This window comes from Daldinia loculata (assembly GCF_022478755.1).
Source record: "Daldinia loculata strain CBS 113971 unplaced genomic scaffold F4817scaffold_3, whole genome shotgun sequence".
NCBI classification, from domain to species: Eukaryota; Fungi; Ascomycota; class Sordariomycetes; order Xylariales; family Hypoxylaceae; genus Daldinia; species Daldinia loculata.
Genome location: NW_026054857.1, coordinates 139,503 through 159,318, shown reverse-complemented (window position 1 = coordinate 159,318; position 19,816 = coordinate 139,503). Strand labels below are relative to the sequence as shown.

At 48.4% G+C, this 19,816-nt stretch overlaps 5 protein-coding genes across 5 annotated transcripts; 3 read left to right on the top strand and 2 right to left on the bottom strand.

The window, feature by feature from the left end:
* Positions 1–3: 3 nt before the first annotated feature.
* Positions 4–2,310, bottom strand: F4817DRAFT_130035 (S-adenosyl-L-methionine-dependent methyltransferase). The gene is made up of 11 exons (XM_049297735.1): positions 2,072–2,310; positions 1,902–2,016; positions 1,673–1,834; positions 1,270–1,358; positions 1,032–1,213; positions 847–972; positions 673–705; positions 528–621; positions 393–462; positions 299–312; positions 4–227 (listed from the first exon to the last, which is right to left on the bottom strand). Exons 1-11 carry the CDS (start codon positions 2,077–2,079, stop codon positions 194–196), a joined length of 927 nt encoding a protein of 308 aa, XP_049163130.1. The 5' UTR covers positions 2,080–2,310; the 3' UTR covers positions 4–193.
* A 5,270-nt stretch (positions 2,311–7,580) lies between these two features.
* Positions 7,581–8,116, top strand: F4817DRAFT_324412 (uncharacterized protein). The gene has a single exon (XM_049301636.1). It carries the CDS (start codon positions 7,672–7,674, stop codon positions 7,975–7,977), a length of 306 nt encoding a protein of 101 aa, XP_049163129.1. The 5' UTR covers positions 7,581–7,671; the 3' UTR covers positions 7,978–8,116.
* On the bottom strand, positions 7,581–10,879 carry F4817DRAFT_324411 (phosphatidylinositol 3 and 4-kinase-domain-containing protein). Its single transcript, XM_049301635.1, has 3 exons — positions 9,914–10,879; positions 9,059–9,853; positions 7,581–9,004 (listed from the first exon to the last, which is right to left on the bottom strand). Exons 1-3 carry the CDS (start codon positions 10,573–10,575, stop codon positions 8,161–8,163), a joined length of 2,301 nt encoding a protein of 766 aa, XP_049163128.1. The 5' UTR covers positions 10,576–10,879; the 3' UTR covers positions 7,581–8,160.
* A 1,275-nt stretch (positions 10,880–12,154) lies between these two features.
* On the top strand, positions 12,155–13,796 carry F4817DRAFT_130018 (uncharacterized protein). The gene is made up of 2 exons (XM_049297734.1): positions 12,155–12,267; positions 12,460–13,796. The coding sequence occupies exon 2, from the start codon at positions 12,568–12,570 to the stop codon at positions 13,054–13,056; it is 489 nt and encodes a 162-aa protein (XP_049163127.1). The 5' UTR covers positions 12,155–12,267; positions 12,460–12,567; the 3' UTR covers positions 13,057–13,796.
* A 285-nt stretch (positions 13,797–14,081) lies between these two features.
* On the top strand, positions 14,082–18,078 carry F4817DRAFT_365803 (SNF2 family N-terminal domain-containing protein; the record flags this gene model as incomplete). The annotated part of the gene is made up of 2 exons (XM_049306913.1): positions 14,082–15,197; positions 15,248–18,078. Exons 1-2 carry the CDS (start codon positions 14,567–14,569, stop codon positions 18,076–18,078), a joined length of 3,462 nt encoding a protein of 1,153 aa, XP_049163126.1. The 5' UTR covers positions 14,082–14,566.
* Between the last annotated feature and the right edge of the window lie 1,738 nt (positions 18,079–19,816).

Sequence of the window (19,816 nt, the reverse complement as noted above, 5' to 3'; positions counted from 1 at the left end):
CCTACACAACCCATCTCTACACAATCGAGCCCCCACCCCCTTTCTCCCAGGATGAACGACCGAGCAAGCGATACGGTGTTGACCCGATTAGTCTAACCTGCGTCTGCTTTGACCCGCCGTATACCTTGCCTCTCCACCTCCACTGCGGCAAGGTTTCCTTCCGGGAGAGCCGCCAAACCAGTTCCCGCCGACCTCAGCGCCTCGGCTTTCTACCCACGCATACGTATCTTGAATAGCAATTTGTTAGCCTTCTGTTAGGTTTGACATTCGTCGGGAGCCTGAAATGGGGATAACTTACAACCGAAAATATGGCTATTATTCCACAATACTTATCAGCATCATCCACGGTCCGTTTTGTACATTTGAGTTGAGGAGCTAGGTCAGGGCCTTACCTTGAGTGCAGGGTTAGTAGCTTCTGCTCTCGCCTGTGCCACCAAGACGTGGAATTCCGTAATAGTCATGCTGCGAAATGTCAACAATTCCGTGTGCAGCTGGCGCATTCTTGAACAAATCGGCATTGAGCTTACTTTAGTAGCTCCGTGAACGGGTACAAGGCTAAAGACCCGAGCAGCAATCGGACGTTTTCTTGGTTGTGAACACCAATATCAAAGTCTCTCTGGACTACGCGAAATGTTAGGATCTAATATTCAGAAAAACCAGACGGCACCATACTATCAGACCAGCCGCACATGGGTAAGGGGATCACTACCAAACAAAAATTAGCACATGCTGCTTCATCGAGCTAGGGACCAGACGTTGATTGAAGGGGGTCACTGTTAAATTGAACCCAATGATCAGGCGCGGGTGGAATAAACCTAGGGGGTGGATGAGCTTTCAGATACCTACTTCGCTCCTCGACATCGGTGAAGCCAGCTTGCCTCATCCAATGCGCAAGACGTCGTGGCGCCTCGACGTTTTTGAGCTGCGACATTGCTCGGCTGTATTTGTCTGACCATTGGCGAAGTGCGTGACCTATTGAGAACCCCGTGATGAGCATATGCACGTCTCGCTACAGAGCTCGTCCCCCTTACCGTCTGTCAATGTACCATTGTCGGACTGTGCGTTGTAATCGATTTCAACCATTTGGCACCATCCACCTCGGCGCAGACACCGGAGGATATCACGCATGTATTCGTTCCATCGGTTACGGTCGATGCCTCCGGCTACAAGTCTGCTATTCACGAGGTCGAAATGATTGGAAGGAAACGAAAGCCTGCAAATATGCTAGTTGAGATTTCCGTTCTGATAATCGGGCATTTCGGTTCTTACGGCATGTTCAAGTTGTCGACATTAAGGTAAAGGTTCTCAACACTCTCCTCGGGGTTATAATGATGGGGGCTCACGTCGATGCCAATGACCTGAATTCTCCAATGTTAGCTAACAGAGAGTCTTTAAAACGATAAATATGTCTTTCCGCGAGCCGACTGTTAGCATCAAGCTCACCAAACCAATCTTCTTGCGGTTGAAACGCGCTGGCTGCAGCGGCTTTCTAGCTCTGGTCTGCGGCTGAGGAGACAAAACCCGAACAGAAGCTTATCGCATCGCAAGAGAAGGTTGACGAGTTTTCCGCTCGGAGACGTATATGTTAGAAAAGACTCTGCCGAGGGGGTTTGGTCCCAGGTATTGGGGATCCGTGGAGTACGACCGATGCAAGAAACGACTCTATACGTGCCTCGCACCTAGGATTCTCCCAAGCCACTTGGAAAGCCCACATTCCCGTTCCGAAGCCACAGTCGAGTACTCGCCTTAGAGCACCCATGGGTGGGAAGATAGATCTCCCGTCGAACACCATGGCTAAGACGTCGTACTGGATGCGCAAGCGAATAGTCTCATCCTGCGAAAGGTGCGTCGACATCAGTTTGTGGGTCCGATTCGAAAAGGAGTCTTTGGCGTCTGCAGACCTCATCAACAGGCACAAGATATATCCTGCGGTCCACTGAACAGCGCTGGTATATTCTGTTGTGGTGGGTAAAAGTTTCGCGCACTTCGTCGGTGACCTCTTCGGTGTCGGCGTGCCTATTGGCGGTTTAGTGAGCAGAACACTTTCTGCTGAGGCTTAGGGCATATCTACCCAGTCATTTTATAATAACGCTAGTTCTGTTAAGGGGAACCAAGCAAAATATCTAGTTGAGAATACCGTGAGGCTGTCTTCCAGCTGACAGGCTATGTGTTCGAGATGATGTGTGGCCTGGATGAACAGCTATAGGCTCCCGAATGACGGTTTTTATCCAGTCCGGCATGCTCGGTTTGGGCTTCCAACACCATCAACGCTCACCACCCTCTCGACGAGGAGGCAGTCTGATCTCCTCTTCACTAGGTACATGGGGACCGTTAGTGGAAAGTGGTATATTGCAAGAATAATAAAGCTGTTTAGGCGTGTGTGGAGCCAATGGCCCGGTCAAACAACCACATTGGTCACACGTCCACAGCTTGCACCCCACGAGCTTTCTGCTGTTCGCCGATCCTAGGTACTACAGTTACTCCCTACGTATGCATCAGACCTTCCTGATCAAATCGGCTCAGATATAGACCATTGAAGCATATGGGCAGGCATCTGAGTTCCCTAGGCCTGTTCCTCTCTCTCTACTACTCCATGACCCAATGCACCCGCACTAGTTCCCGTCTCTCTCTTGCATCGTCCATCGGAAAGAAAGACATTGCTGCCCAAGCCTGCTTCTTTACTTGTTATTCTTGGCATATACTTCGCCCAATGGCTATTTGATTTGGGTGCTGCGGAGGTTCACATTGCATTGAATGACATATAGCGCAGAAACGGTCTTATATCTGGCTAGGTGGGATTAAGCAGCCACGTATGAGACTTAACGTATGCTTGTGATTGATCGTACCGGTTCGGTAGTCTCTCGGTACTCTAGTTACCCTTCTTTAAAGTTGCTGACAGTTTACTGTACTGTGCCTCGTGTTGCTCTCAGCAAGATCTGGTCAGTTTATGCGGCCGTAACCAAGGGTTTGGAATTTTGGACGGCTTTGTAGCCGCGTTCAGCGCGAAGGGCTTCTAGACGACCTAGGAGGTTTGGCAGCGGCAATAGGGGATAAGAATCAAAAGGAGCCTTCGGCGAGCATGAAAACGGCTCCGCCTACGCATTTTTAGCCTGGTTTTAGAGGAACCAGCAGAATTCCATAGAGCTGTGGTTTAAGGGAGTTCGGGGACCCAGCTCTCTGGACCGGCTGTAGCTTCATTTCCATGTGCCCCTATACGGAGTACACGCAGGATGACGGCTACACCAACGGGGTACCCTTAGCACTCGCAGGCCTTGGCTACGTCTTAGGATTCTTACAACCTACCTTGCCGCCAGACGTCCCAGAAAACTATATTTCAGAACCCCTGGCGAACTGCCACGGGCAAGACGCACGAAAGTCTTTGGTAAGCATGCCGGATGCAGCCTGAGTCAGAAATAATATATTACTTGCCGATGACTTTTAATCTACTACGTATTACGGATGTGGTCAGTCAGAGACGGATTTCACGTACATGGCGGGCTACTATGACGACAGGGATGAGGATCTCGAATGGCCTGTCTAGCTACAGTAACTTGTCCGCAAGGTAACTGGCCCAGATCATTTATGTCCACTTAGTATTAGTACATATGCGCGAGGGGAGCAGGCTCACCCGGGTCCTGGGACGACGAGATTGGCGTGACGATCGCGGTGCCTACTATTACTCACAGCTCCTTATGTGCGACTACCCGGACGGTGAAGAGATTACAGGATTTCCTTATTTTAGTATGGCTTCCTCACACCGCCACTATGGTCTGATGAAAACTAAGTTCAACAACCTGGCTAAGAATCAGCAACGGTGCTCGACCGTCAAATAGCCGTTTTCCTTAGTTAATTTTTTGGTCTAGGACGACGTGCTGCAGGCGGCGTCTCTGGGACCGCCAGGGGATGTTTATTATGCTATTATGCCTCGCACCCATTTAATATGGGTTAAAGGATACCTAGCATCACAAGAGATCAGAACAAAGCGGGCCGTTGCAGTGGAGATAGCATTAAGAGGGACGACGCTAGAAATTTGGGGGGGTGGCGGCGATCTCCAAGTGGCCGGTACGGCGGTACTAATACGTTTCTAGGCTGAAAGTACAGTACAGTACTGGCCTCTGCCGCCGCGGGTTTGCCATCAGCAGAACGAAAAGGGGACACTAGGTATTCTATATACTGGCAACCGCTTCGACAACTACAGTTCCCTGCTGAGATGCATAGTAAGGCTGTCGATGTCGAACTAGATATATTAGCGGCTCATAGTCGGCTTCACAAGCTGAAGAAAAAAGATATGAAAGCTAGGGCTGGCGAAAGTCGATATCCACGTTTCTGGTAAGAGCTCTTTACCGAGAAGAATGGCAGAGGTCCATTCGTTGTTCGACGCTAGCAAGTTACCCCTGGTCTATAGGCAGGATTATGGTCGGGACAGGCCCCACAGATGGTTAAAGCCTCTGTGCCCTCATACGTACAGTACTACACACGCACGCAATTTTTCCTTGCTGCTGGGACGGCGCCCGCCCCTCTGGATCACACTCTCATGCTTCGCGACGGGTCTTCATGTAAGCTACGGTTGAAGCCGGCTTTTCCAGGACTTCGGTTTAAGTTTTGGCTCCTTGCAAACCTGCAGATCTCGATTATAGCCTCGCTGGAGCATCTCAACATATCACAGTCTGATCTGTATCTGTCTTCACCGTCGTTAACCTCTTCGTCATCATCGCAATCATGTGTCTTACTCTAGTGAGCCATGCATTAGCGTGTACCAGAGTATCGGGTCAGACACTACAGGTGTGATTGTATCCGGATCTAAAAGAGAAAAATAGCGGAAAAAAGCCGGCGGCCTCGACGACTAATTTGGGCCAGCCTCACTCTCCGCTGCGATGGTAACCCTTGTTTATCATTACCCTGCGAATCTGCCAATAGGTACTCGATAGCTGTGGCCATGTACCGTCCCCTCGGCTGCTACATACTACGTTTGTAGAGAGAATAACCCTCGTAAGCAAGGATCCCGTAGTAGTGTACCTAGCTAGCGGGCACGGTACAGTACGCAAGCGCAAGCGCAAGCGATCTCCATCACGTGCGAATTGGGAGGGTTGCAGATGAGTTTGGGATTGAATAGGTATATACATGGTCTTTGTACCACCAGCCCGAAGGGCTGGATCTATTTCCCGGAAGAGCTTGGCTGGCCTACCAACGCTAGAAATTGAGGGGTCGGTAAGAAACAGGGTGCTACCCTGCGGGAAAGTCTACGTACAGTACTTACATACGCTTGGTTAGGAACCCTTTCGAGGCTAGGTTGGCTTGCAGTTCTCCCGTCCATGCGCTACCCTTGATTGGCAGGGTCAATCCAATCCAAGACGTCCTTTCAGTTCCCAGCGCTCCTTTCGGGTGCGGCAGCATGCAGACGCGAGGCGAAGGTGCCTTACCGCCTACGCGGGAACGCCTTACATGTCCGTTGCGACTTTGGAGTCAATGCTTGGGAGCCCGGAGCGTTGAAACTGTAACGAGGCTTCTTACCCAGCAGGCTGGTAAGTCGATCTCATGGGTAGCCTGACGACATTTCCGCGGGACCGGTTTGAGGATCTATCTCGCCTCTTGCCGCCTGGTAGATAGATATATATCTTCCCCACGGAGGAACGAGGCGAAGCAAAACGCAACCTCACCATTCGGTGTGCCGTCTACTCGGGTCACTCTGGATCGGCTTTTCGATATTGCTACATAATTTCAATAATTTATTTTTTGGTCTCGCCGCCCTCGCCGCCGCTCGGTTACGATGCCGTACATCTGGAGGCCTCTCATGATGGTAGATTTAAGCATCTGCCGAGCAGCGCGGCATACTACCCTCCCCTCTAAACCCATATCACCGAGCATACGGCGGCATAGTATGCAGGCCGTCCCGTACCGCGACGTAGGATATTGCTAGTATATCCAAGACATGGGTTCCTGATACGCGGAGTAAAGTCCATGAACGTCGACCTGATAGGTACGAATTCGATACCGTACCTAGTAGAAACGAGGTAGGTACGCCAGTAGGGTGGCAAGGCAGAGTAGTAGTCCCGGGCATACAAACATGCAACATGAGCTGTTCTTTGAGCCCCCAAAACCGCGCCATCATTCTGATACGTCAAGTTTATTTTTAATTCTCGTCTTTTTTTCTTAATATTTTTTCTCCTTCCATCTTCTTGACGTTCACGCCCCCCCTCCTTTCCACACCCTCTCCTTTCGGGTTCTGCTTCGGTGTATCAAGGAGACGCTACTGGACCTTGTCAGCTGTTTTGACGTAGGTAAGGCGCGTAGAAGCAACGCGAATGGAGGAAATAAGGGGGGAAGGGGGTGAGAAGATGGGAAAGGGCACAGAGAGAAAGAGGGTTATGTTATGTATTGTTATGTATGGGAACGTGGTACGCGACACCCCTGGATTTAGAATGGATTTAGAAGAACGCCTGCGGCATAGGCAGGCAAGGCAAGGCAAGGCGAGCGAACAGGGTCAAGGTAGGTGGCCCCGACGGCAGCGTCCTTCGGGCAGACCCCCAATCGCGGGCCGTCCGGGGTCTCGGTCGGGGGGGGTCGAGTGTGGGTTTGACGTGGTTTTTTTTCTCTGGGCTTTCTGCTTTGCTGGGTCTTTTGCCGGGTTGGTCTGGCTAGGGTCCGTATTGTACAGATACGCTGGAATACGACAGGTCACATATCACTTTTTCCTTTTCCATTCCCCTTCTTTTTTTTTTCCCCCCATCCACCTCTTCCCTGAACCCTGACACGCTGTCCCTCTCTCTCGGAACCGTCTTTTCTCTCAACGGGTTTAATTTATTATTATGGGGTTTGCTCTTTAATATTATTGTATTTTCCTTTTTGCATTTTTTTCTTCTTCGGTCACTTGTGACCTGACCTTACTTTATTTTTCTTAGTAAGCGGACAACAACTCCTAATTATTATCGTCATTACTACTTCGTATAATTGTTATTACTTGTATTATTATTGATATTATTTTTTTCATCCTCGTCTCGTCTCGTCTCGTCTCTTCTCTTCTCTTCTCTTTTGGCGTAGCCGCATGTAGTGATGATTGGGGGGACGGACATGTCGAGTTTCTGGAATACTACTTTCTGGTCATTGGTTCCCTAGCCCTGGTAAGCCAGAGTGCCGACCCGCCCCAACCGTACCAGCCGCGCATGTTGGGTTTCTGGGATAGCATTACACTAGTATAGCATGGATATTAGCAAGGGTGTGGCATGGTTGAACGACTCCGCCGGTAGACGTTTCTTCAACGCTGGATACCTACTATGTATGTATATGTGCAGTAGCTCACGGACCAGGAAATCAAATCGTCCTCCCCTATGTACATTGAAACTGGGTGGCAGGGTGGCAGGGTGGGTACGTACATCGTACATATATCTACGATTGTTCGAGTGCGAATTCCCGTGTTAAGCCCGGTGCTGTTCCATTGTGTCGGTAACAGCTAAACTTCAGCGCATACATACCTCATATGTTAGGTAATTTTGATAAACATGGCGGAAGCAAAAAGCAAAAAGCAAAAATCCCCCAGCAGCCCGTATATACGCGTCTGCAGTGGAAATTACACAAAATATGTATGTCTTACGATTTATATGTAGGCTCCATAGCGCGCAGAAGCTCTAGATTTCGTAGCCTGCCGTGCCGTGCTGTGCTGTGCCGTGCTATGCTATGCTATTTTATGCTAAGCTGCGCTGTGCTCTGTGCTCTGTGCTCCTTGCTCTGTGCTCCTTGCTGTTGTACACTTTGAATGACCACTTTGATGACCAATCCATGGTTGTTCCCCGTCTACCCATACATATAAGATCATGCAATTCAATCAATGCCCGTTCCTTATCCGTGCCCTCTTTCCATGTCACGATGAGACGACGCGCGCCCTTATTTCTTACTTCCTTTTTTTTTTCTTCTCTTTCTTTTCCGTTCCGTTCCGCCGAGCCGTCGGGCGACGGCAAATACGAGAGAAATTTGCTTCTCTAGTACCTAGGGCGGGATTGTTACTGTACAACTGACAGACAGACAGACAGATAGATAGATGTGGACCTAATGTATGTTGGTATGTAGGAACAGACGAACAAAACAGGTGACCTTTTTTTTTTTTTTTTTTTTTTTTTTTTTTCCTTCATTATCGTTCTGGATGTCGTTGGGTGGGCAGGCAAGCGCTTAGCACCAAGTGAACACCGGATTCCTAGCCTTGACGGTCTCGAGCCGCTCCACAATCACCTTCCGCCTGTTGCCATCCATCGTTTCAGCCGCGGCGTATCCCAAATCTCCATCCATGTCGTCCTCGTCGTAAGCGTTTCCGTTACCGTGAAGCTTCGCGGTGAGCGAAGCGCCATTGATACCTGTTGCAAAGGAGTACCGGCGCTCCTTGCGGGGCGTGTACATGTTCATCTGCGTGCGCGACGGACCCTGATAGCTTGACCTTGGTGGACGCGATAGTTGCGGACGGGTGCCTGATGACAGAGCGTCGAATGGGTTCTGGGGCTCGGGTCGTTCTGGCGACTGTTCGTGGGAACTCGAAAGTTCGAAACGCCCGGGATTCGGTAGCGGGCTGGAGAACCCAAGCAGGTCGTCGACGGTACCAGCAGGTGCTGATGAGTTGGCTGCGCCGATGTCCATTTCCTCCTCGATAGTGCTGTGAGCCTCGGGTTCGGCCCTACGACGCGCTTCAGACGATGTAGCGCGCATAGGTACAGCGACGGGGACTTCGACCAAGTCGTCCCAAACGCATACCCTGGCTCGTCGTGTAAGCTCCAGCGGTCCGTGGTCCGGGGTCTTCAGCGTTTCGACAACGTTCCAAGCCTGTCCCTTCATTACGGCCATCTGCCGGGAGAACATCTTCTCCTGAAAGTCGGGGTCGATTTGGAATACCTTTCGTAGCTCGAGCGAAGTCTGGCTCCACCATTGCGTAGAAGTAAGAAGAGGTAGGAAGTGATCCCGCGTTTTCTGGGAGAAAGGTCGCCCAATAAGATCAACAGGTAGGAAAAGCCAGCCAAAAGGGAAACTATCAATGGTAAGTTTATCTTCTTAGACAACGTGGAAAATGGAATGTAAGTACCTTCGCCATGCGTCCGGGTGTTTCCACGGCCATGATAATGAGTTGTCAATCGCTCCAAGGGAGATCTTAGGATCAGGGTTCTTGCTCGTGCTCGTGCTTGTACCCGTTGCATTCATAGGCTTTTGGGCTTTATAGGGGTTAGGACTTCTTGAGTTTCCTCTCACTGGTAAATGTACAGGTCTTGCAGGTTGTTCGTCGTCTTCTTCTCCTACATCCATGTTAAGTTGTGGAGGTTCGGAAGTAATCGAGACTGCTTGGGTTTCCCAATCAACTTTGACCATCCAATTGTCGAGACCTCTATCCGTATTCCGCATGATGTAATCTAAAATGACAAGCTTTTCGAGCTCTTCCCGGAACGACTGCTTCAGCGACTCAGTCCACCTAAAGTTGCCGGGTCCAAGAGGCTGTTGTTCAGGGCCATTGCGTTCATCTTCGCTCTCACTGTCGGCATCACGAGGAGCTCTACTGGACGGTCGACAGTTTTCTGCCCACCTTCTTTGCTTATGTCGGTGAGTGTCGTTTGAGCGAAAACTAGTCCAATACTGGTCCGGCCAGGGGTTTTCCCTTAGGAAGACGTTGGCATCTTTAAACCCCTTAAGGAATACCTGAAAACTCCCTGGCTTTGCTGGAAGAGGCTTCCTCTTCCTATAAAAGCTCCGGCGATCCCAATACGGATAGTGAAACGACTTAGATGATAGCCAGATAACATCGGTATAAGGGACTATGTGGGTACGGAGTTGGCAATCAAGAACGTACGCTGCTGCCTCGCTCACGTATGAGAGATTGGGTATTAGACTGTAAACGAGTTAGAACCTTGGCTATCTATATATATATACGCATAGGTTAGATACTTACCATGCTCGACCAAAACAGCAAGGAAATAAATTTCGATGAATCCACTTGTTCCATTTCGGGTTTCCGGCAGCGTATGGTTCTTCATCCTTGGGCTTGAACACACCAACAATCTTACCGTCGGTATTCCGCGCAAAATAACTCCCTGAGCTACCTTGCGTAATCAAACTCGGATGCATACCTTGGTCAATGGCGACTTGCACGCTCTCGACGATAGCTTCGAACTCGGCCTTAGACATGGCGGGCTTGGGCATGGCGGCAAGCGTCTCGGGGGTCGCGGGTCGGACACCCGGAGGGGGTTGGAAGACGCTGTAATGGATTTCGAGGCGCTCCTCTTCACCTAAATTGCCCCTCCCCTTCCCCCTTTTGAACTTTGATGCGATTTCGTCGGCCCATCGTTCTAGACGAGCGTTGATGGCTTTGAGGTCAACACCCGAGTTGCTTCGCATTCGCCTTGTCTGATACTTGAGTTTCGTAAGTGCCTTCGGCGACGTCATGCCCGAGTGAGGCCTTGGTTGTGTGAGGGGCGCATAGCGAGGAGCAGATTGAGGTTGAAGCGATGCGGAGCTCTGGGCTAAGGGATCATCTTCGGAATCGTCGTCGCTAAACTGATCAGCCTGGGCCAGGCGTTCGTAGCCGGTCGTAGCCGGGCGACTTGGAGGCATGGCTGGGCGGATGCTGGGTAGATACAATGTATGTGGATTAAAAAGGGTTGGGTCTGTGGTCTGGTCTGTGGTCTAGTCCCTTGGAAATTATCGCATTCTATTAACAAAAGATAAGGTCAAAATTGTATGTTAGGCTTGCTTTGGTCCTGCCCCTGATTTGTCTCGTATCTAATTAATAGGTAACCAATACCTGACGTTGGCGGCTTTGCCAACTATGGGGCTAAAGAATGGAAATAGTAGCAAAGAGGGACTTTTTAAAAAAAAAACACGACAACGCCTAGTATCTCGACGTAGAAAAAAAAAAGAGAAGATACGGTTTGATGTTGGCGCTGGTGGATGTAAGTTGATGTTCTAGCCGAAGATGTCGAAACACGTCACGTCAATAAGAAGCGTACCTACCTATTCCATTCCCTAAAAGATATTAGAACATTAGTAACCTAGGATTCTACATCAACGTAAGGCACCCATAATAAACCCCACAAGGATGCATACAGGATACTCCATTAATTGAAAAGCCTCGGAGCTCGGCACGACGTTAGCTTATTGGATGATTGGTATAGAATATTGTTCAATATCTTTATAAGCGATATATCTTTAACTCATATTACCTCAAGTATACAGGTATCTACATAGGTACCTAGGTAGCTTATGCAGGTAATCTTCTCTTCCCATCGCCGTAGCTATACCAAGAAAAGACAAAGTGTCTAGGTGGAACATTGACTCGAGCTTTTAGCAATAGGTAGGTAGTAATAAATAAAAAAGGACTGGTGAGGGATGTCGAGATTATATCGAAATTCCTACGTTTCTACCTAAGCTTCCCTACCAGGTACATGTATGTACTTAAATAAAGGCCACTAAGGTTCCTTCCTAGGTCTAAGACTAGTACCAACCCCACCTATCGGAGGCTTCCGCTACTGTTAGATCACACATCTAAGAGGGATCGTTTCACAGCTTACCTTAGGAACCTTTGAGGTAATACATATTGCGTACATAGCTTTCACGCCCTACAATCTACCTACAATCTACCTACGTAGCCAATTTACCTAGATATGATCCAATTCACGAATTGCCTCAAACAAGCAACACAGCAGCACGGATAATTCATCAACAGCATTCCTTTTCCTCGAATCAAATGAAATCGACTTTTACAATAGTAGTAGATCATCCTCAATCGCTCCAATAAGAATCATATCACGCGATCCCGTACATGATCAGAATCCGACCGCATTGCAATAGGCTGAGTTACCCGAGTCATCTGCAACTTGAGTTGTACCAGGCTCGCATATCTATCGAACCATCTAAGCTTCGTTGTTCGACATAGTCTGAGCTCGCCAACTTTTAATTCCAGGCCCGGCATATCACCGTTTCTCCTTAGGTCGTTAGTCGAGAAAAAGGGAGAAGCTCCAGCTTAGCCGTGTCCACTCAGCTGCTACCCTGGCAGCCTGCAAACTGAGTTTCTTTGGTTCGACACAGTCTGACAGTTTACGTCAGTTCCACCGGATGGTTGGCCAATCGTGTCTTATCCATTTAGTCTAGAGATGCACCAATCCAAGACGGTCTGATTTGAAGATCCCAGGAGTGAACTGTCGATCCTAACCCTGCCATTTGGTTCTTTGGCTCTTTGGCTCTTGTAGTGAGGTTCCTGGGGTTTATCTTGGCTTTCCGTGCCGATGTGATCCAGATTACTTTCTAGTAGGATCATCTCTTATTCAGACTATTTCTTCCCAATTCTTCACCGTCTTCTATTTCTCGTATCCCTTCCCGTGACTCGAAACACTCAGCTGTATTTTTATATCTCCCCAGCCGGTCCCCTCTAATGAGCCTTGCATCTTCCCCCATCACTGGCTCAAATGATCTAGGTCTTACCCCTATCTACTGTCTTAGGACTTACCTCTTTTAATCCTCCAGTCGACAAGCGAGGTTATCGGGTTGTTTTAAGTAAAACACAGTTCAGCATCCCAATCACACCAGTTCATCGCCGTCAGATTCGAAATGGCCGCTCAAGCAGCAAACGAAAGCTTTATTGATATCACCATTACGGCCTTCTCGTCACCCGAACCTGATAATCAACGAGGACGGAAACGCCGGCGCAGCCCGCCAGAAACTTTAGCAGTTGCAGCAGCTCGAATACCGTCAGCAGAGTCTGCTACTTTCCGTGGACGATGCAGGCACCGTTCATCTTCGAGGCTCGATATATCCAGAAACACATCACGACTCAGAGGAGGGTCCTTATCTCCAACCCGCAAAAAGTTGATTCGTGTTGTTCAACTGAACCGTCATCGAAGTCAATCACCATCTAGATCCCGCTCTCCGACTACACAGGAGGCTTCGAAGAGAAGACGGCAAAGAACACAGAGTCGAGGTCGAAATCACGATGTCGAGTCAAATAAAGTTATTGAGCCTATTGTTGCTTCATTCCTCCGCCATGAAATCGTGATCAGGGGCGACAGTCCGTCTCAGAAATCGAAGCAGAATGGATAATACGGTCAGAGCTTGAGAGTTAGGATTCTGAATACTACAGTCTACAGATCCAGCAATGGCTACGCCTACACAAGGCATGACATTGGAACAATGTGATGCTGTATTAGGTTACTGCAACCGCCAAGCATCGTACAACAAAAGCATTACTGGGTACCCGACCCTAAAGGGCTGGCTCAAAGGTGACAAAGTCAATACGTTACCTCTAATAGTATTAAAAAGTTAGTGGTGGGAACAGGAAGCTTGCTTAATCCACCTGTAAACTAAAAGCAACAGGATATCGGTGCATCATTTATCTACTTGGATGGAAAAGGGAGAGGATATGACAAAATACGGAATGAGACCAATATAAAAATCTTATGTATGTTAACTAATAGTAGGTATGTAATTGGAAATCATAATTGGAAATCAAGATAAGAAAGATTAGTTCAAGGTATCAGAAGCCTCAAGACAGGCAAATAACAAGTCCGGGGATGCGGACACGACTATGGATTGGTGCCAAGAGACCCACGGCGACGATGCCTGCATCTGCATCAGGTTAATTGGGTCTTTTTAGATCTGCGGGGCACGTGGCCTGGGGAGTACAGAGGTGAAAAGTGAAAGACGGGCTGGATGGGCTGGACGGGTTGAGATTAGTGCGCTCAGCTGGTCAGCAGACCAATCAAGCATTTTTCAGTATTCGTTTTTGATTTGCGACGCGTCAGGCAGTTAGCAGTGAGGGAGGCATCTCAGGTAGTAGTAAGTAGTAGTAGCTGCATCCTCGGCGGGGTGGGTAGCTGCGCCTATCGGTAGCCAACCAGTGCCTGCCCGTTATATATACCCAAAGTACCTATACCAATGATATATTCGAGATATACGTAATACTATACCTACTTAATCAGATAATGAAGTACGTATACTTCTCTTGATAAGTACCCCTCCATACATGTGGGTAGGGTCGATACTTCTCACGTCAACGTCAACCTAATGCATCCCGAAATGTTCCTAGTCAACAAGCAATCGACCAACCAACTTTGCCCATTCTACAAATTTCAGAAGCTTGACTGTCACATCCACTCACCACTCACAACTATCTCACCCTACACGGTACCTAACATTGTCCTCGTGACGAAGTTAACTATTTGAGATTTTTTGTCTCTTTTTTTTTTCTTTCCTTTTGAGATGGACGTTTAAGTTTTAAGTTTCAAGTTTCAAGCCTCGAGCCAAACCGCAAGTTTATTATCTGCCCACCTGCCCACTTACCCTCCCCTACGTATTCTCTACATATAGGTATTCTGCATATCTTATATCTTTATATCTCACGCCCAGACCCCGGCCGTTCTTTCACGCCTTCTCACTATCATTCGAACCAGCCTTGCCGATGCCCATCTCCACCTACGAAAAACAACTTCTTCGGGCGCGCGCCTTTCTTTGTCTATAACCTCTAACTACCCTCGCGGACGTCTTAACAACAACAGTTCTGCATGTAGCCCCACTTCACCATTCACAGCGACAAGCCAGGAAGGCATATAATATGGCCTCAAACAACCACTCACAGGGTAACAGCCCTCTTTACAACCCTGTTTACTCACCCGCACCTACTACAAGTCAGAGCAACCCTCCCCAACCAATACAACCAATACAATCTACTCTACCCACAAAGAGACCTCGAGATGATACTGACATTTTGTCCTTCGATTCAGCCTCCATGCAGAATGGATCCTCGAGACTTAATATGAATCCAGCCCTTCTACTTAATCCTAAAGGCTACGCTGCTCCTACTCCGCCTACCCGACCAAATGCGCCTACCCGTCCTTTCAACAACTCGAATAACTCGGCCGACGTCGAATTCCAATTCAATAGCCCGGATTTCCAGTTCTCCACCCCGCAGAATGGCTATACAACCACCATCAGTCAGCCTATGCCGCAATCTAGCAATTTTAGCAATATGATTGACCGCATGAACAATGTGGAACAGCGTACATTGAATCCTCAATCAAAACGCCGAAAACTCGAGGCGGAAGATAATGTCAGTCCAGCGCACACATTTAGAAACGGCGGCGGTGGCGGGGTTATTGGGCAGTACGTGAAGGAGAGGCGACAAGAGGGGGGCAATCAGCAATACCCAACCGGACCGGTGGAGGCCGTAGACCTTACTGACAGCGGTAAGCTACTCTTATGAATTTAGCTGAATATCTACCTAATATTTCGACAGTGGAGGAAAATGACGTCGTCGTGATACAAGCTCCGATGGACGAAGAGATCTGCTATGGCATGATCCAACACGCGAGTCTTAATTGTCATATCGTTCCGAGTCCCAAACCAGGCGCTTTCGCACTCATGCCAACCTGGTGGCCTCAAGTAAAGATTGTACTTAGAAGAAAACTTGGGGAGGCATCTTATATTATTCACGCCTACGACCATACGCGCAAGATAGTTGGAACCGTCGATGCCACCACCGCGTCCGGCCTCGCAGGCTTATTAGACTCCCGCCTTCAGCTCAGAACCGACTGCAGGATACCTACAAGGCAGAAGGTGGCAGGGGAAGAAGCTGGAAAGCATATCTCAAGAACCTATATCCTTGATCTGATGCTTTATGGTCCCCGGAGGAGTGCCAAGACCGTTGCGAGACATCTTTCTCAAAAGAATATTTGGCTTCGCCATCCCCAAAGAATCGATCATAGTGTAAAATACGAGAATCCACAGCTTGCCGAGGGACCTAAGCCTCCGCCAGTTATTAAGGAGCAACTCAAGACGATTCCTACTGCGGCTACGTCGGTCCCACCCTCCATGATGTCTAGCGTTGAAGAGATCCGTTCCGAAGTCATGGGAGTTTTTGACTCTCTTGCAAAGAACGAAGAGCTTCCTGAGGTGGAACCTGACCCTCGAGTACAGACGGAGCTTCTAAAGCACCAGAAACAAGGACTAGGCTTTATGATGAACAAGGAGCTGCCTCGCCAATTCGACAGCGATGGCAAGGCTATCGGTTCTTTCTGGCAAATCCGTCTAGGTAACAACGGCCAGAAAACGTACTACAACGTAATTACCGGAAACTCGCAACGCGAAGCCCCTCCCGAGACCCTCGGTGGTATTCTTGCGGATATGATGGGCCTAGGAAAGACGCTAAGCATATTGTCTCTTGTTGCTAGTTCCCTCAAGGAAGCCGACGAGTGGTCAAAGCGTATGCCTGTTCAGCCACAGGCTCCTCTTATGCCGAAGAAGAAACCCAATTCTTCGGGACAGTTTGATGTACCCACACCACAGCCGCTTGGCTTGACCCAACTAAAGCTGAACGTCAAAACAACGCTTTTGATATGTCCTCTCAGTACGATAACGAATTGGGAAGAGCAAATCAAGGCTCACATCCAGCCTGGCAAGCTGACGTATTATATTTATCATGGATCCAATCGCATTAAGGATCCCGAAAAGCTTGCCATGTTTGACCTTGTTTTGACAACCTATGGATCTGTTGCTAGCGAGGTAGCATCCCGTAACAAGGGCAGGCAAGGTTCGTATCCTCTCGAGGAGGTAGGATGGTTCCGTGTAGTCTTGGACGAGGCCCATATGATACGAGAGCAGTCTACTCTGCAATTCAAGGCTATCTGCCGCTTACAAGCCAACCGCCGCTGGGCCGTTACCGGCACTCCCGTCCAAAACAAGCTTGATGATCTCGCAGCATTACTTGCCTTCCTCCGCCTAAAGCCTTTTGACGAAAAGAGCAAGTTTACACAACACATCACAGCTCCCTTTAAGATTTGTGACCCGGAGATTGTCCCGAAGCTTCGGATTCTCGTAGACAGTATCACTCTTAGGCGTTTGAAGGACAAGATTAATCTCCCTCCCAGGACGGACGAGATCATAAGACTAGAATTCTCTGCTTCCGAGCGCAAACTCTACGATATATTCGAAAAGAATGCGCAAGATAAGGTACAGGTCTTAGCGGCAGGCAGAGAGAAAATGATTGGTGGTAGGACCTATATCCATATTCTTCAATCCATTCTTAGACTGCGTCTTATCTCTGCGCATGGCAGGGATCTTCTTAGCGATGAGGACCTGGAGGCGGTGCAGGGTATGACCCAAGAATCTGCCATTGACCTTGACAGCGACGAGGACGACGAGAAACCCGCATTGGCAGAATCAAGAGTTTATGAGGCTTTTGAGCTCATGCAGGAGACTAACAGCGACTTATGTATATCCTGCCAGAAAAAGATTGGCTCGAATGATAGCGCTAGTATCGCGTCAGAGCGCGAAGAGGATGTTCTCGGTTATATGACTGCTTGCTTTCACCTTCTCTGCCCCAGTTGCATTACGACCTGGGAAGAGGAGGTGGGCAATCACGGGTCAGGTACATGTCCCGTCTGCCAGTCTCATGTTCGCTTCGCCTACAATGAAATTCGCAAGAGCAAAGCCGAAGTCGAACACGAGGGGCACCATCAATCACATAAATCGGAAACTAAAGTCAGGACGAAAGATGGCTACCCGGAATATTCGGGACCTCACACGAAGACTCGTGCACTTGTCGATGACCTCCTAAAAGCAAAAGCCGATAGCGAGGCTCACCCCGACGAGCCCCCATTTAAGTCGGTTGTCTTCTCCGCCTGGACGTCTCATCTCGATCTTATTCAGATCGCATTGGACAACGTCGGGATTCGATACACTCGCCTTGACGGTAAGATGAGTCGAAATGCCAGAACTGCCTCCATGGATGCCTTCCGAGAAGACAACTCGGTGCACGTGATACTTGTATCCATCATGGCCGGTGGCCTCGGCCTGAATCTTACTTCAGGGAACTACGTCTACGTGATGGAGCCTCAATACAACCCGGCAGCAGAAGCACAAGCTGTCGACCGTGTCCACCGACTCGGTCAGAAGAGACCCGTACGCACGGTTAGATATATCATGCGAAACAGCATCGAGGAGAAAATGCTCGAGCTTCAGGAGAAGAAGAAAATGCTCGCAAGCCTTAGCATGGACAGAAACCGGGTTATAGATAAGGCAGAGGCGGCGAAGCAAAAGCTCATGGATCTACGCAGCCTTTTCAAATAATGACTTGCCTGTTCTTACAGGACTTCACTAACGCCTTATATTTACTTACTGAAAGGCGTAGTTATAATGGCGTTTTCATGTTCTTGGCAATACTTTAAAGGGGCAACTATCTACATTGCATTTGCACGGTGTTTTGGTCACATTTGGCTGTACGAGAACCATTGCTGGCGAGCAAGTTAACTCACCATGTTGCTAACGACTTACGAGGGATTGCCCTCAAATACAAAGGGTCAAATTCAAAGATCAAAAACTTACTCTCGCGAGACGGTGTATGGGTCAGAAGAAACAAAACTCCCTTTGAAACGGAGCAGAGAGACGGTGGAATGCGTTAAAGGACGGTTTTACGTTGGAACAGGTCACGCCGACACGTTAATTAATGTATGTCACTTCTATTACTATTTGCGGATGAGGTTGTACTTTGCAACCTCGTCGCTCGATACCAGAACCTACCAGAACCTGGCGGTTGTCCAGACTGGGGGCTTGGCTTGGCTTGGCTTTGTCTTCCCGGATAGATCGAATGAATTACACGATAGAGCCCACGGCTCTCTTTTATTATTATTGCATTGCGTGCGTGCGTGTGTGCGTACGATGCCGTTTCTTTCGTGGTTATAACTGGTCAGTCGTGACTTTTATCTAGACTAGGCTACTCAAGCTGTTCTAGGGTAGCTAGCTCGTATAATCGAATGCTTTTCTAAACCTGATATTTCTAATATCATCGTAATAACGCCTCATCTACGATCTCTTCTCGACTGGCTGGAAAGTGGCTTCGTAGTTATTACATAGTGTATGCAAAATCTAGCCACGAGGCTTTCCCACCCCATCCGTTGGGGGACAGCCTGCCTAGGTAGCTAAGCCCAGCTCGGTCGAGGGGAGCAAAGGATTAGTTTGTTTTACCTTACCTTACCTAAGGTCTTAGTTTCCCCTCACATGGCTGCGTATGTAGCTACCTACATGTAAATATATACCTATGCCACGTTAGATACGCGTGTTGTTTCAATACTACTGTAGATACCGAGGCATGTATGTAGGTAGGTATGCACGTGTATATGCGGGCATCACATGTATGTATGTATGTACCTATGGCATGCATGCACGATCAAGTACATAACCAGGTGCGAGCCAGAAGGCATAGATAGGCACGAAAGATATGAATTAGTAACATTCTGGATATCTTGTTTATTATCTGTAACTAGAGGGGAAGGGGTAAGGTATCGTAAACGAGTACGTAGGGGAGCTAGTTAGCCGGTCAGTTTCTATCTTGTATACTATACGCCTTATATATGTAGTTATGTATGTATAAGCAAAGGCTTAAAGATAAGGTAAAGTATAGTATATTAAAACACCTTACAATATATCCTCCCTCTATTTAATGTAGGTACTGAAATATTAGGAGGTAGAATGTTGTATTGTAAAGATTCTACTGCTCCACTTTTCAAGTGGTGGAAATCTTATATATGCCCTTATCATCATTGCTCCTTCCTACAGTACCTAGTCTTAGAATTATCAGGTTTATCCCAGATCTCGAAGGAGTGAGAAGAGGGCAAGATATCTCGATATTTGTGGTGCCTTGATTCACATCCTTCTATGAATATGCATTATAGGCTCAGCATCTCAATGTGTACAATAAAAACCCAAGTAGGTACATCGTTCTATAACATACAATACTCTCCTACACATTAGCACTTAATAACCAGTACATTATTATAAGCTATCGCAAAGCATCAAGCTCAAACTAGAC

Coding starts and splice junctions, on each gene's coding strand:
- F4817DRAFT_130035 (XM_049297735.1), bottom strand. Junction 1,359..1,672: donor GGGAGAATCCTAGGTGCGAG/GCACGTATAGAG, acceptor TGGAGAATTCAG/GTCATTGGCATCGACGTGAG. Junction 973..1,031: donor CAATGGTACATTGACAGACG/GTAAGGGGGACG, acceptor GGTTCTCAATAG/GTCACGCACTTCGCCAATGG.
- F4817DRAFT_324412 (XM_049301636.1), top strand. CDS start 7,672: ATGCTATTTTATGCTAAGCTGCGCTGTGCTCTGTGCTCTGTGCTCCTT.
- F4817DRAFT_324411 (XM_049301635.1), bottom strand. CDS start 10,575: ATGCCTCCAAGTCGCCCGGCTACGACCGGCTACGAACGCCTGGCCCAG. Junction 9,854..9,913: donor TGCTGTTTTGGTCGAGCATG/GTAAGTATCTAA, acceptor ACTCGTTTACAG/TCTAATACCCAATCTCTCAT. Junction 9,005..9,058: donor CACCCGGACGCATGGCGAAG/GTACTTACATTC, acceptor TACCATTGATAG/TTTCCCTTTTGGCTGGCTTT.
- F4817DRAFT_130018 (XM_049297734.1), top strand. CDS start 12,568: ATGGCCGCTCAAGCAGCAAACGAAAGCTTTATTGATATCACCATTACG.